At 41.7% G+C, this 15,982-nt stretch overlaps 1 protein-coding gene across 1 annotated transcript in view; it reads left to right on the top strand.

The window, feature by feature from the left end:
* Positions 1 to 15,982, top strand: part of mfsd2b (MFSD2 lysolipid transporter B, sphingolipid) — a 57,172-nt gene that overhangs the window by 30,752 nt on the left and 10,438 nt on the right. The window contains exons 7-11 of the mRNA XM_060917744.1: positions 1,702 to 1,883; positions 8,180 to 8,270; positions 11,280 to 11,401; positions 11,676 to 11,759; positions 14,164 to 14,247. Of these exons, the coding sequence (XP_060773727.1) occupies positions 1,702 to 1,883; positions 8,180 to 8,270; positions 11,280 to 11,401; positions 11,676 to 11,759; positions 14,164 to 14,247 (563 nt within the window). The remainder of the gene's footprint in view (positions 1 to 1,701; positions 1,884 to 8,179; positions 8,271 to 11,279; positions 11,402 to 11,675; positions 11,760 to 14,163; positions 14,248 to 15,982) is intronic.

The raw sequence follows: 15,982 nt of genomic DNA, 5'->3' as shown, positions 1-15,982 counted from the left end.
ACCATTTGATTTACACAACATGCCTACCACTTTAAAGGTGCACATTGTTTTTTTTATTGTGACACAAACAATAATTAAGATGAAAAAACAGAAATCTGGAGTGTGCATAAGTATTCACCCCCTTTCATATGAAACCCCTAAATAAGAGCTGGTCCAACCAATTCACTTCATAAGTCATATAATTAGTTGATTAAGATCCATTTGTGTGCAATCAAAGTGTCACATGATCTGTCACATGATGTCTGTATAAATCAACATGTTCTGGAAGAACCTTGACTCTGCAACACTACTAAGCAAGCAACACGAAAACCAAGCAGCACTCCATACAGGTCAGAGACAAAGTTGTGGAGAAGTATAGATCAGGGTTGGGTTATAAAAAATATCCCAAACTTTGAATACCCCAGGGATCACCATTAAATCCATTAAAGCAAAATGGAAAGAACATGGCACCACTACAAACCTGACAAGAGAAGGCCGCCCACCAAAATTCACAGACCGGGCAAGGAGGGCATTAATCAGAGATGCAACAAAGACACCAACAATAATGCTGAAGGAGCTGCAAAGATCCACAGTGGAGATGGGAGTATCTGTCCATAGGACCACTTTAAGCCATACACTCCACAGAGTGGGGCTTTATGGAAGAGTGGCCAGAAAAAAGTCTCATCTCATCTCTCATCTCATTGCTTAAAAAAAAAAAACACATTTGGAGTTTGCCGAACAGCATGTGGCAGACTCCCCAAACACATGGAAGAAGATTCTCTGGTCAAATGAGACAAAAAATTGATCTTTTTGGCCATCATGGGAAATGCCATGTGTGGTGCAAACCCAACAACCTGAGAACACTATTCCTACAGTGAAGCATGGTGGTGGCAGCATCATGCTGTGGGGATGTTTTTCATCTGCATGGACAGGAAAGCTGGTCAGGACTGAAGGAAAGATGGATGGCACTAAATACAGGGCAATTCTGGAGGAAAACCTGTTTGAGTCAGCCAGAGGTTTGAGACTGGGATGAAGGTTTACGGTCCAGCAGGACAATGACCCTAAACAGACTGCTAAAGCTACACTGGAGTGGTTTAAAGGGAAACATTTAAATGTCTTGGAATGGCCTAGTCAAAGCCCAGACCTCAATCCAATTGAGAATCTGTGGCATAACTTGAAGATTGCTGTACACCAACACAACACATCTAACTTGAAGGAGTTGGAGCAGTTTTGCCTTGAGGAATGGGCAAAAATCCCAGTGGCTAGATGTGCTAAGCTAATAGAGACATACCCCAAGAGACTTGCAGCTGTAATTGTAGCAAAAGGGGGCTCTATGAAGTTTTGAATTTGGGGTGTGTGTGTGAATACTTATGCACACTCCAGATTTCTGTTTTAGCATCTTAATTATTGTCTGTGTCACAATAAAAAAAAAAACAACAATTTGCACCTTTAAAGTGGTAGGTATGTTGTGTAAATCAAATGGTGCTAACCACCCAAAAATCCATTTTAATTCCAACTTGTAATGCAGCAAAACAAGACAAACACCAAGGGGGATGAATACTTTTGCAAGGCACTGTACTGTATAACAGTCAATAACAAATAAAAAGTGAAAAAAGTGACCATAATAAAAAAATAACTTGATTATCCATCTACACTTTTCTTTCTATCAAATTAATACTAGACTAAGAACTGGACTAATTCCTCTATGCATCCCTGCTGCAGGTATGACCATGGAGGTGTTGGGGACACTGGTTGGTGCAGCCATCCAGGGCCAGATTGTAGCGAGAGCACATACTCTAAAGCACTGCCCCTATAACAACACATCAGCCGGTCACCTGGGAAATGGCAGTAGAACGGAGGTCATCCGAAGCCTGCTGCCGTCACAGGACTTCCTCTCACATGCAGTATGTATCACAGATGCAGCAGCATTAACCACAGTCTCATGGGAATGCACAATATATCATATATGCTGCCTGGCCAAAAAAAGAAAAAAAAAGTCGCATACACTATCACCTTTCGCTTTGATTACAGCACACAATTGCAGTGTATTGTTTCAACAACTTTTTGCAACGTCACAACATTTATTTCCATCCACAGTTACATTATTTTTCACTGAGATCTTGTATTGATGATGGGAACCACTGCATAAAGTCTTCTTCAGCACATCCCAAAGACTTTCAGTGGTCAGGACTCTGTGGTGTGGCCAGGTCATGTGTGAAAATGATTCCTCATGCTCCCTGAACCACTCTTTCACAATTTGAGCCCAATGAATCCTGGCATTGTCGTCCTGGAATACGCCCGTGCCATCAAGGAAGAAAAAAAATCCATTGATTGAATAACCTGGTCATTCAGTACATTCAGGTCGTCAGCCCACTTCATTTAACATTGCTGAGTCTAGACCTGACCAACTGAAGCAACCCCTGATCATAACAGTGCCTCCAAAGGCTTGTACGGTGGCCACTATGCATGATGGGTGCATCACTTCATGTGCTTCCCTTCTTACCCTGACACACCCTTCACTCAGGAATAGGGTAAATCTGGACTTATCAGACCACATGACCTTTTTCCATTGCTCCAGAGTCCAATCTTTATGCTAGCAAATTGAATCCGGTTACCGTCACTAAAAAGTGGTTTTCTTATGGCCGCACAGCTATTTTGTCCCAATCCTGTGAGTTCTCATCGCATTGTGCGTGTGGAAATGGTCTTACTTTCACCATTAATCATAGCTGTGAGTTATACGTGAGAGCTTTGATTTGAATTCAGCAACATTTTAGCGATCTCTGATCATGGTCAGTCAAGATTTTTTTTCAGACCATATTTCTTCCGCAGAGTTGACAGATTCAAGATTCAAGATTTTTTATTTGTCATATACACAATAACAGACACAGCGGTTTATTATTGAGTAATGAAATTCTTATTTTGCAACTGCCCGACCAAACTACGCTTACCAAAATAAAAATAAATATATATATAAAATGTGAAATATAAAATATAAAGTGCATATGGAATGCAAAATATAAAGGTAGAGTGAAAAATGAAGATAACATTTAAAAAAAAAAGGAGAGGCAAACAATGTGCAAACATAGAGGTAGATATACTGTGCAATGTCTTGTGCAAAATTGCTAATATAATCTGTGGCTCAAAGCCTAATGGAAATATAGAGGTAGATGGTAATTATAATCCCTGATTATCTCTACTATCCTTCCAGATGTTAATAATATACTGGACAGTTCTTCACCCAGTACTTTTGTTGTTTTCTTTGCTTGATGCAGGCCAATAATTTGACCCTTCTGAAACACAGTAACATCTTTTTTACGACTACGGGATACATCTTCTGACATGGTGGTTTCAGAAATGTGAAGCTACTCACTGCATCAGTTCGGGTTAAAATAATTGTTGCCAGCTGAAACATACGAGGGGAAGTCAAAACGTTCTAAGACAAATGAAAAAAAAATATTTATTTATGAAAATAACAAAGCTATTTCTCTGCATATCCTCCATTTAAGTCTAAGCACTTCTGCAAGTGATGTTTCCATAGGAAAATTCTTTCTTTGTATTCCTTTTTTGAATTCTTTTTGAAATTATAACATCTGTCTTAGAACTTTTTGACTTACCCTTGTATTAATTACTGGATTTGCTTGTAAAAAATAAGTATTTGTATTTGTAAGTATTTGCTTATTTACAGCCAAACAGTGACCCTTTTTGGTCAGATAGTGTATTTTTGTACATTTACAGAATATTCTACTTTAATTTATGTAGCTTTTGGACAGTGTAATGTGGATGAATGGATGGATGGACTTTATTGATTCCCAAGGGGAAGTTTTAAATAATAATAATAATAATAATAATAATAATAATAATAATAATAATAACTGTATTCTATTTCCTAGTGTTCTGTCTCCAAGTTAAAAGATAAAGTTCTCTTTGAAACATAAAATGTTTATATTGAAATATGTGTGATGTATTTGGTGATTCTGCTGCTAATTTGTTGATTGGTGCTGTATTTTTTAATTCTCCTGAAAAGTTAGCTGTTGTCCGCGATGCTAAGGTCACAGGGAGACATCGCTAGCATAGTTACAATGGCATTTAATAAAGCATAAATGATAACAGTCAGGTCTTACTGTTAGCTCCTAAAAACAAATCATTCTCTATTTTCCAATGACATTTAACATAATATTAATGAGACATCCAAAGAAAAAGTATTAGAGGCTGCAAATGTTGGACTCAGAGTTCCAGCATTCAGTGCAGCTATACAATATAGCTGTGCTGAGCTGCAACAGAGATTAGGCTCAGCTAGTTAGTGATTAGCAAGTTGACAAGTATGGTGTTGTTGACGATGGTATTAGCATGGAAGTTGAACCTTTTTAGTATTGTGTACAGATGAAGAGAGGTGGACAGACTGAAGGATTAAGGGTAGTATCTCACTGGGCTGCGATAGCTTGCGACAAATTGCGAATGTCATTCGCGAGAGAGTTTCAAAAGTGTCTTGAAACATTCGCGGGGCTTCTCAATTTCCTTGCATGAGTCGCAAACTGTCGCTCCTTCGTCGCTGAAATTTTGAACATATTCAAAAAATTTGTGCGAAAAAATTTCTCTCAAAATAGCCGCAAGTGCGTCACTGGTGTCGCAAAGCTGTCGCGAACCCTTCTCAAGTCAGTTTCCGTGAGGCTTCCTCTACTTCACTGGCTGCCGAGGGAAAGCCGGGCTGCGACAGCCTGCGACTAGTTGGAGACACAACAATTGGGGTAAAATATGCTAATATCAATTCAGTGTGATTCCAAGTGAAAATTGTCGCTATTTTATCACAATTGTTGTACCTCCGACTAGTCGCAGGCTGTCGCAGCCCAGTGAGATACTGGCTTAAAGCACTGCTGCACTGGTCTCTTTAGGTAGAGATGAAGAAGAAGAAGAAACGTTTATTTGTCACAAGCACACTTCAAGCACAGTGAGATTCATCCTCTGCATTTAACCCATCTGAAGCAGTGAACACACCCAGAGCAGTGGGCAGCTATACTACAGTGCCCAGGGAGCAGTCAGGGGTTAAGTACCTTGCTCAAGGGCACTTCAGCCCAAGGCTGCCCCATATTAACCTAATTGCATGTCTTTGAACTGTGGGGGAAACCAGAGGAAACCCATGCAGACACGGGGAGAACATGCAAACTCCACACAGAAAGGCCCTCACCAGCAGCTGGGCTCGAACCCAGAACCTTCTTGCTGTGAGGTGACAGTGCTAACCACCACACCACTGTGCCGCCCTAGATGACGCTGGGGCTAAATTCCATTCTTACCCCATCAGCTGTCAGTCCAAACAGTATTGTGGGTAATGTAGGAAACAGTGAAAATAGAAAATCGACCAACATGTTGATGTAAGACTTAAACTTAAAAGGTCAACTCAGAAGTCTTGAACGCTATTGAAGACGACATGTTAATTCATATGCAAGTTGTTGGGGGTGGAATTTTCCTTTATTGTAAAGGTAAAGGAAGTGAACATGCATAAAATAAGAGCGTATCTACTGACTGTCTAGTCATATACCCACACTGTATTAGAGGCTTGCAACTGTAAACACAAGGCTCACCAGAGACCCCAGAATAAATAAGCATGAACGATTTAGTGGCTGATGTCTATTTACAGTAGAATGTTACCCACTTCCAGAGCCAGAGTCAGTCATACTGGAAGTGAGAGCAGGCCAACAAACCGCTTCTGGTTTCAGGGATAAAAACCCATCATGCATCATCATGAGGAGCCACAGCTATTCAGAGCAGGTCTGGATGAAGTGGCTTTTGGGAGAATGCTGCCAAGGTGGTTAGCTCTGCTTCCATAATACCACTGTAGCACCATGTTTCTGCACATTCCTCAGGCTGAGGGTGGTGTGCTGTTTGGGTGCGTCCGCCAAACTCCTCCAAATCTGGCCACTGTTTGATCTGGATTAGTAATGAAGCGCTTTGCTGCCGTGCATGGAAAAAGAGCAAACAAGACAGAGGTTTGTTTAGGTCAGAACAGTTCCTGTTTAAATGGGAAGTTGGGTGTTACTGATCATATCACCAGGTCATACAGTATGCTGTCATGTCTAATGTTTGTCTTAATTCTCAGCTCTGAAACACAATTTTTCATTTTGAAAAGCACTCATCTCATCTCATCTCATCATCTCTAGCCACTTTATCCTGTTCTACAGGGTCGCAGGCAAGCTGGAGCCTATCCCAGCTGACTACGGGCGAAAGGCGGGGTACACCCTGGACAAGTCGCCAGGTCATCACAGGGCTGACACATAGACACAGACAACCATTCACACTCACATTCACACCTATGGTCAATTTAGAGCCACCAGTTAACCTAACCTGCATGTCTTTGGACTGTGGGGGAAACCGGAGCACCCAGAGGAAACCCACGCAGACACGGGGAGAACATGCAAACTCCACACAGAAAGGCCCTCGCCGGCCACGGGGCTCGAACCCGGACCTTCTTGCTGTGAGGCGACAGCGCTAACCACTACACCACCATGCCACCAAAAGCACTCATTTAGATCTCAAAATAATACTTACTTACTCTTGAGAAATTAACAGATTTACCTCAAAGATTTGGACTAAAACAGCATGGAAAGAAAACTGGCATAGAACAGGTTTCTGTCTAACACAAGCAAAATGTATGTTAGACTTTTAAATATTGCTGCATTAAACCCATTTTCTTCTTATTTGTACCTTTTAGGGAAATTCTAAAATATATGTAGTCCGTCTTTGTTATGTGCTCCTGAAGGTTGCATGTGTGTCCCCATTGAAATGTAGACTGTCTTTCAGATTTTTAAAGTTTCGGTCATAAAAATAATTTTCCCTGACACCCAGTTATTTTTGTTTAGTGGACCGAAAGCGACTGAATTCAAATCACAGACTTCCAATTTTGTTAGGCTTTTTTTTTTTTTAAATAGAACAACTAATGAATTTAGGGCCATGTGGCCCAAAATTCTCCTCTGTTTTTTCCTGCTTCACCATGACCCAATTCAAGATACTACATCATGAATCACGTGGTGGGCTTTCCCTGTTCACGCAAGGCATTGTGGGATATAACTTTGAAAGAGGAGAGAAAAATGGAGGACATGAGTGTGTGAATGAAACGTGAAAGACTGACTACAGTAATGGAAAGTGTGAAGAAAAGATATTACATTGTGAAGGAAATGCAGGACCAGGATTTCACAAAAAGACGTCGAGAAAGGTGGCTTTTGAACCTCTCACTGAAATTGAAGATACCCGAGTCAAAGCATGCTCGAGTTTGCAGTGATCACTTAGTGAAAGCTTTGTATCTCCCTCTCAGCTCTGTCCTTAGTGTTTTCCAAGTACTTTTCTTGCTATGTGTTGTTATTTTACGGTACTTTTTTTTAAAGTCACGAAACACTAAAGTCCCCAGCTGTTTCTTTGTTTACTCCTCACAAAGTCCACATGCATGAAGATCATGACTAAATTCTTCCCCAGCCATACAGTTACAATGCGCCGTGATCACTTCTCCGTCTTGTTTAACTAAGATCCAGGTCTTTAAAGGGGTTTCTGATGATCTTTGTGAATGATTGATTTAGCTGAGAGATAAGAGCCAACACAAGTGAGAATCAAGCAAACTGTTGTTTGTTTACACTTCAACTTGCAGCGCTTCATTGTAAAGATGTGAACGAAAAGCTTTAAAAAACATACTTACACGGGCAAAAACAATCCAGCTACTTGATACCGAGGTCCTTTACCCAGCCACATACAAAAAAGTTGTAAGCCTCCATAACAGATGAGCCTTCCATGCTTTCATCTGTTTTGCGGTGTAGAAGGATGTCTGCAACACCAGATAGTTCGAGATGTCGGGGAAGTCGACTGAAGGGTAGTTTTCGAGATCATATAACAAATCTTTCTTTCCATTTCCATTGCACATAGCAATCTTCTGAATCTATCTAAAACGAGCAGTGGCTTCTAGATTACGAGTATACTCTGATAAGTTATCGCTAGTTGTTTGCACTACGGCAGCCTTTAGGCTACCAACTATTTCACTTCCGGTAAAACCGCTAAGAAAAGTCACATGACTGAAACCCAGCAATTGTGTCCCATCCAGGGTGTATTTTCTCCTCATGTCCAGTCTTCCCAGGACAGGCTCCTTATCCACTGCAACTCTAAAGTGATTACTGAAGATGACCAAATAAACTATTTAAGCATTTGTATTTCTTTGGTTTTGCAGAAGGAGGTGTACATGATTGCTGCCGGAGTGATCGGGGCACTCTTTCTTATCTGTACAGTTGTGATGTTCCTGGGAGTCAAAGAGAGAGATGGTGAGTGTAGTGTTACTGTAGCAGTATATGCATTTAACCACATTAGCATTCTGTGAGGTATTGTCAGTGCTACCATGTGCTATTGACAGAATGTGTAAAGAAGAATCATGTTTCATTATGTAAGGAATAAAACACAATGTGGTGTGCTGTTATTGAAAAGTAATCAATGCAGGAGTGGCATGAATGCATCCCAAAGTTGATTATTTCATTATAGTGATTTATTCCTCTTATACAACAGCAATTTGCCTACGATTCTGCTAAAGAATGTCATTTTGTACTTTTTAACCATTTATAGTTACGTTTAATTTTGTGGGACGTCCGCAAGTCAAATTAGTTCCTTATTGCTTATGTTATAGAAACTATAAACAGCTCTTTCTGTCTTTTGAAGTTGCAGTAATAACTAATGAGTAACCAGAAAGAGGAAAGTCCTGTCCTGAAGAATTTCCCTTGATGGAAAATGTACAAACTGTGAAGTACAGTTATCCAAGAATCCTTTCATAAATTTCTCCTTACAAAAAGCTTCACCATATCAGCAATTATAAAGTTTTCTTTTTTTTGTTAAGGTTATTGGTAGTTTGGTTTACTTAGAGCGTTTACAAGTGTTGTAGTCAAGACCATATAAACCAAGTCCAAGCCATGACCAAGATCAGAGTATATTGAGACCAAGATGAGACCAAGACTTTGAGGGGTTGAGACCAAGTCAAGACCAAGACTAAAACAGGGTTGGGGGCGTCTTGGCTCAGGTGGATAAGGCGCCACACCATAAATCCAGGGACCCGGGTTTGATTCCGACCTGAGGTCATTTCCCGAATCCCTCCCCGTCTCTCTCTCCTGCTCATTTCCTGTCTCTAACACTGTCCTATCCAATAAAGGTGAAAAAAGCCCAAAAAATATCTTTAAAAAAAAACAGGGCGAGACCAAATCAATACCAGGACCAGACCGGGGGGTGGGGAAGGGTGATGGCTGTTAACAGTAACGAAAATTTCGAATTAGCAATGAGTCACGTTATTGGTTGCATTTGAAGCAGGAAGTTTTACATCCAATCACAGTAATGATGTTAACAAATAAATGAGGCAATTTAGTGAAATCCCCACAGTTGTGGTCTTGACTGGTCTTGAAATAAAATCCAGAGTCCTCCATGTCTGAGACCGAGGTAAGAATGAGTAAAAATGCAATAGATTCCGAGACGAGACCGAGACCTTCAAATAGTGGTCTTGAGACCGATCTCAAGTACTACAACACTAGTATCTGCCATACAATGCTCTGTGAATCAGAGTTACCATAGAAACAATAGCAAATTATGATGAGCGCATTTATATAAACTTTTGAAAATGAATCAACACATCCAAACAGATTTGAGATTTCAACATTACAGTATAAAATAAAAATGTACATTTAATTAGAATAATGTACATTTAATTAGAATCTTCATGATATGCCCAGATGTTTGTAGACACCTGACCATCACACCTATATGTGGTTCTTCGCCAAACTCTTTCCACAAAGTTGGGAGCACACAATTTTAGAACATCATTGTATGCTGTAGCATTAAGATTTCTCTTCACTGGATCTAACAGGCCTAAATCTGTTCCAGCATAACAATACTCATGCACAAAACGAGGTCTATGAAGACATGGCTTCAAAAGGTTGTTGTGGAGGAAGTTAAATTGCCTCCACAGAGCCCTGATCTCAACCCCACTGAACACCTTTGGGATGAATTGGAATGCTGACTGAGCCCCAGGCTTCCTCGCTCGACATCAGTGCCTGACTTCACTCATGCCCATGTGGCTGAATGGCCAAATCCCTACAGCCACACTGCAAAATCGAGTGGAAAGCCTTCCCAGAAGAGTGGAGGTTTATTGTAAGAGCAAAGTCTGGAATGAGCTGTTCAAAATGCGTATAATGGTGTGATAATCAGGTGTCCACAAACTTTTGGCCATATAGTTTATGACTCATGGTCACATTTGTTTATCTTGAGTGAAAATCCTTTACTTCACTAATTCTAAGATAAGATAAACTTTATTTATCCCTCGGTGGTATGTTCCAGCGGCTCACAGATAGAAAGAGTCAGGAATAGACAGTAACAAAAAAAAAAGAAAAGAGTGCAATAAAAGTATTAAAAAATAAAATAAGATAAACTAAATAAAGTAAAACGTAAAAACACAGGCCATGTATGCAATGTACGCAACAAAATAAGAATGGAAATTAAGTAAGAGTAGTACTTCACTTGAAAGTAGCAATATTGCACTAATAAAATACTGGCAACTGAAATAGAAATAGAAATATTGCACCAGGTAGTGAATGTTATTGCACAACATAACTAACGAGGATGGAATATGTGTGTAAAGTAACCAATAAATGACCAAAAAAAACCACAGGGTATGAATGTAATTGTACGGAGCAATTATGTGAGTGAGAAATGAATAAGAAAATACTTGCAAATAAAAATATCGTACCAAATACTTGTGAATGAAAAGGATCTCATCTCATCTCATTATCTCTAGCCGCTTTATCCTGTTCTACAGGGTCGCAGGCAAGCTGGAGCCTATCCCAGCTGACTACAGGCGAAAGGCGGGGTACACCCTGGACAAGTCGCCAGGTCATCACAGGGCTGACACATAGACACAGACAACCATTCACACTCACATTCACACCTACGGTCAATTTAGAGTCACCAGTTAACCTAACCTGCATGTCTTTGGACTGTGGGGGAAACCGGAGCACCCGGAGGAAACCCACACGGACACGGGGAGAACATGCAAACTCCGCACAGAAAGGCCCTCGCCGGCCACGGGGCTCGAACCCGGACCTTCTTGCTGTGAGGCGACAGCGCTAACCAATACACCACCGTGCCGCACAATGAAAAGGATATTGTTCCAAAATAGTAATATTGTTGCACAGCATAATTTGATGATGGCGATGAGATGCGAATAAAGTGACAAAAAGTGATGGTGACCTTGAGTGACATTAATGTGACGTTATCCTTATGCAGTATTATTTCTTACTTAGATCCTTATGCACTAAAGACAGAGAAAGCCATTCCTTTCCATAAGGGCTTTGTGCTGGTGATGAGACATGGGCCATATCTCTCCCTCACAGCAGCTTTCCTCTTCATATCTGTGGCCATCCAGGTAAAGAGCTTACAGTCAATATTTATTCAATCAGAAGAGAGAGAGCGAGCATGCCAGTAGTGAAACATTTACAGAATTGCCCTGAGACATAAATGATAGCCACTAATGCTCATTCTTCATGCATTCTTCTCATGGCTGAAAGACTGCATTAAATGAAGTCATAGGTCTGGCAGATTAGATTTATCACACAGCTACTACTAGCACAAATTTCTAACAATTTGGTAGAACAAAACTGAGTTGTTCCATAACGCTTTTTCTATTTATATTGTTGCAGCTGATCCAGAGTAACTTTGTGTTGTTCTGCACGTATGCAGTGGATCTTCGGGATCATTTCCAAAATATCGTGCTAACAATTCTGGTGAGTGCACATGACACCCAGAGTGCATTCATTCCAAAAGCATATAATTTCCTCATACACTCACCGGCCACTTTAATAGGAACTTGTTCTTGATTCTAAGATTCCTGTTCTTGGCTGGCAGGAGTGGAACCCAATATGGTCTTCTACTGTTGCATGCTGAGATGCTTTTCTGCTCACCACGGTTGTAACGAGTGATTATCTGAGTTACTATGTCCTTCCTGGCAGCTTGAACCAATCTGACCATTTTCTTCTGACCTCTCTTATCAACAAAACATTTCCACACACAGAACTGTCGCTGGGGCGGCACGGTGGTGTAGTGGTTAGCGCTGTCGCCTCACAGCAAGAAGGTCCGGGTTCGAGCCCCGTGGCTGGCGAGGGCCTTTCTATGCGGAGTTTGCATGTTGTCCGCGTGGGTTTCCTCCGGGTGCTCCAGTTTCCCCCACAGTCCAAAGACATGCAGGTTAGGTTAACTGGTGACTCTAAATTGACCGTAGGTGTGAATGTGAGTGTGAATGGGTGTCTGTGTCTATGTGTCAGCCCTGTGATGACCTGGCGACTTGTCCAGGGTGTACCCCGCCTTTCGCCCGTAGTCAGCTGGGATAGGCTCCAGCTTGCCTGCGACCCTGTAGAACAGGATAAAGCAGCTAGAGATAATGAGATGAGATGAGAACTGTCGCTCACTCGGTGTTTTTTGTTTTACGCACCATTCTGTGTAAACTCGAGAGACTGTTGTGTGTGAAAACCCCAGGAGATCAGCAGTTTCTGAAATACTCAAACAAATCTCTCTGGCACTAACACCCATGCCACAGTGAAGAAGAAGACAAGAGCCTTTGTCACATGCACGCTCAAGCACAGTGAAATTTGTCCTCTGCATTTAACCCATCTGAAGCAGGGTTGCCCTGACACACATGTGAGCAATGAGCACATACACATTCCCAAAGCGGTGGGCAGCTATACGACAGTGCCCAGGGAGCAGTTGGGGGTTAGGCACCTTGCTCAAGGGCACTTCAGCCCAAGGCCGCCTCATATTAACCTAACCGCATGTCTTTGGACTGTGGGGGGAAACCAGAGCACCTGGAGGAAACCCACACAGACACGGGGAGAACACGCAAACTCTACACAGAAAGGCCCTCATTGGCTGCTGGGCTCGAACCAAGAACCTTCTTGCTGTGAGGCGACAGTGCTAACCACTTACACCACCCTGAAGCGAACATTAACTGTTTGAAGTGAACATTAACTGAAGCTCTTGATGTGTATCTGCATGATTTTATGCATTGTGCTGCTGTCAAGGGATTGGCTGATTAGAGAACTGCATAAAACAGCAGGTGTATGGGTGTTCCTAATAAAGTGTCCAGTGAGTGTATATAAGCATTTAAAGATGACAAATATGTGATAAGCGATGGAGGATATTTTCACAAAGTTTAAATATCTTGAATATGGACATATTTACCTAATATGTCTTATTATAAGACTATTATAAACCAAATACTATATGATTATATTAAAATTGTTTCTAGACATTTTATTGTTGTTCTCTTGGCAGATGATTTTTCAAGTTTTACGCATTTATTTCTAGAAAGAAGCCACATTGCTGTATCTACCAAGAGAATAAGAAAATTTAAAGCTTGAAAATCATCTAAAAAAATGGACTGAATAATCTTATTAGCTCATCTTATGCCATCATGTGTTGTCTGTCGTCTGTCCGGCGTCGTCCACATTTGACGAAAATCGCTTCTTCTCTCTTCATTCTTCACTGATTTTTATTCTTTTTGGCAGGAAGGTAGGTCTGCCTGGCCTGCATATGGCTTCTAAGCAAATTTGCATAATTGCAATTAATAATGAAGATATGGAGTAATTAACCCCTAACGAGCAGTTTCCATACAAATCACTTCTTCTCCCTCAATTCTTCACCGATTTTGATTCTTTCTGGCATGAGGGTAGGGGTACCTAGGGTGCATATAACTTCTACCCAGATTTACTTAATTAAAATTATGGACTAATTAAGTGTTAATGAGTAGTTCAACAAAAATTGCTTCTTCTTGGTCAATTCCTTGCCATTTTGGATTCTTTTTGTCAAACAGGTCGTATATAGCTTCTATATATAGCTTGTATATAGTGTATATAGCTTGCAACATTTATTGCACAAGGTGGCCCAATTAGGTCGTTCCTTCTGGACTAGACGGGGCTGGAGTGAGCTACGCCATCATTGACGGTCTCGTCATAAAAATTTCATGCTAAAAGATACTAAACTTGCCCATATTTGAGATTTTTAATTTTAAATTTTTTTTTTACAGTGCTGTATTACAGAGATGATGACTAAGATTTGTTGCTTTTGCTTTGATGCACTTCACTCCAAACAGCTCTTATATATTGTTTTAAGAAATCCCTTTCACCCACTATGCAGATGTCTGCAGCACTGAGCATCCCTTTCTGGCAGTGGTTCCTGCAGAGGTTTGGCAAGAAGACTGCAGCTTTCTGTGGGATTACGGTAACTCTTACCCTGTTTCTCTCTGTGTGTTTTACTCTTCACGTCCTTTAATCTATAGACTATACAGCTCTTTTATCAAAACATACCACCACATATATATTTAGATATAAAAACAGTACTGCTATGGGCGGCACGGTGGTGTAGTGGTTAGCACTGTCGCCTCACAGCAAGAAGGTCTGGGTTCGAGCCCCGTGGCCGGCGAGGGCCTTTCTGTGTGGAGTTTGCATGTTCTCCCCGTGTCCGCGTGGGTTTCCTCCGGGTGCTCCGGTTTCCCCCACAGTCCAAAGACATGCAGGTTAGGTTAACTGGTGACTCTAAATTGACCGTAGGTGTGAATGTGAGTGTGAATGGTTGTCTGTGTCTATGTGTCAGCCCTGTGATGACCTGGCGACTTGTCCAGGGTGTACCCCGCCTTTCGCCCGTAGTCAGCTGGGATAGGCTCCAGCTTGCCTGCGACCCTGTAGAACAGGATAAAGCGGCTAGAGATAATGAGATGAGATGAGATGAATTCCAAGCAGAAATACCGCAGGAAAAAAATCTCAATTTTAATATACTTAAGTTCTCCAAAGAGAAAAAAGTATTTATTTTTAACTGCATGATTAGCTAGTCTGAAAACGTCACCCATTTTCTATGCTGTTTATCCACTGTGGGTCGTGGCTGTTGTTGGCTGAGAGGCAGCGTACACCCTGGACAGATTGCCAGTATTTTGTGGGGTTAAAAGAGAGAGACAGACAGCCATTCACACTCACTTTCACACCTATGGGCAATTTAGGCCAAGTTTACATTGACCGTATCTGTCTCGTTTTCTTCGCGGATGCACTGTCCGTTTACATTAAAACGCCGGGAAACGGGAATCCGCCAGCGTCCACGTATTCAATCCAGATCGTTTCTGGTCCGGTGCTGTGTAAACATTGAGAATACGCGGATACGCTGTGCTGAGCTCTAGCTGGCGTCGTCACTGGACAACGTCACTGTGACATCCACCTTCCTGATTTGCTGGCGTTGGTCATGTGACGCGACTGCTGAAAAACAGCGCAGACTTCCGCCTTGTATCACCTTTCATTAAAGAGTATAAAAGTATGAAAATACTGCAAATACTGATGCAAATACTGCCCATTGTGTAGTTATGATTGTCTTTAGGCTTGCCATCCTTCCACTTGCAAGTGGTAAGTGACGCGCATGCCCGATATGCACTGAGAGCACACACACAGCGGCTCAGTCCCGAATTACTGCTCGTGCGCTTCACTCGCGCGCTCTGTGAGCTGCGCAGGGCCGGAGTGCGCACCCTCCAGAGGGCACTCGCTGTTCAGGGCGGAGTGATTTGGAGCGCAGGATGCCTGCGGAGCCGAGCGTATCCGTGTATTGGCGTTGCTGTGTGCACGCGAATCGTGTATTGGTGTTGCTGTGTGCATGTTAATCGTTTTAAAAACGTTAATCTGATGATCCGCTGATACGGTCTAAGGTAAACCCCACCTTAGAGTAGCCAGTTGACCTAATCTGCATGTCTTTGGATTGTGGGAGGAAACTGGAGCACCTGAAGGAAATTCATGCATGGATGAGGAGAACATGCAAACTCCACACAGAAAGGCCCCAGTTGACCAGCAGGTTCAAACCCAGAGCCTTCTTGCTGTGCCATCCCATAAGAAAAACTAACTCAGGCAAACTGAGATTTTGGCTCATTGGTAGCTAATGTTTAATAGCCATCCATCCATTATCTGTAGCCACTTATCCTGTT

This window comes from Neoarius graeffei, chromosome 3 (assembly GCF_027579695.1).
Source record: "Neoarius graeffei isolate fNeoGra1 chromosome 3, fNeoGra1.pri, whole genome shotgun sequence".
NCBI classification, from domain to species: domain Eukaryota; kingdom Metazoa; phylum Chordata; class Actinopteri; order Siluriformes; family Ariidae; genus Neoarius; species Neoarius graeffei.
Note: the sequence above shows the minus strand (reverse complement) of the source record. Positions and strands in the feature narration are given on the sequence as shown.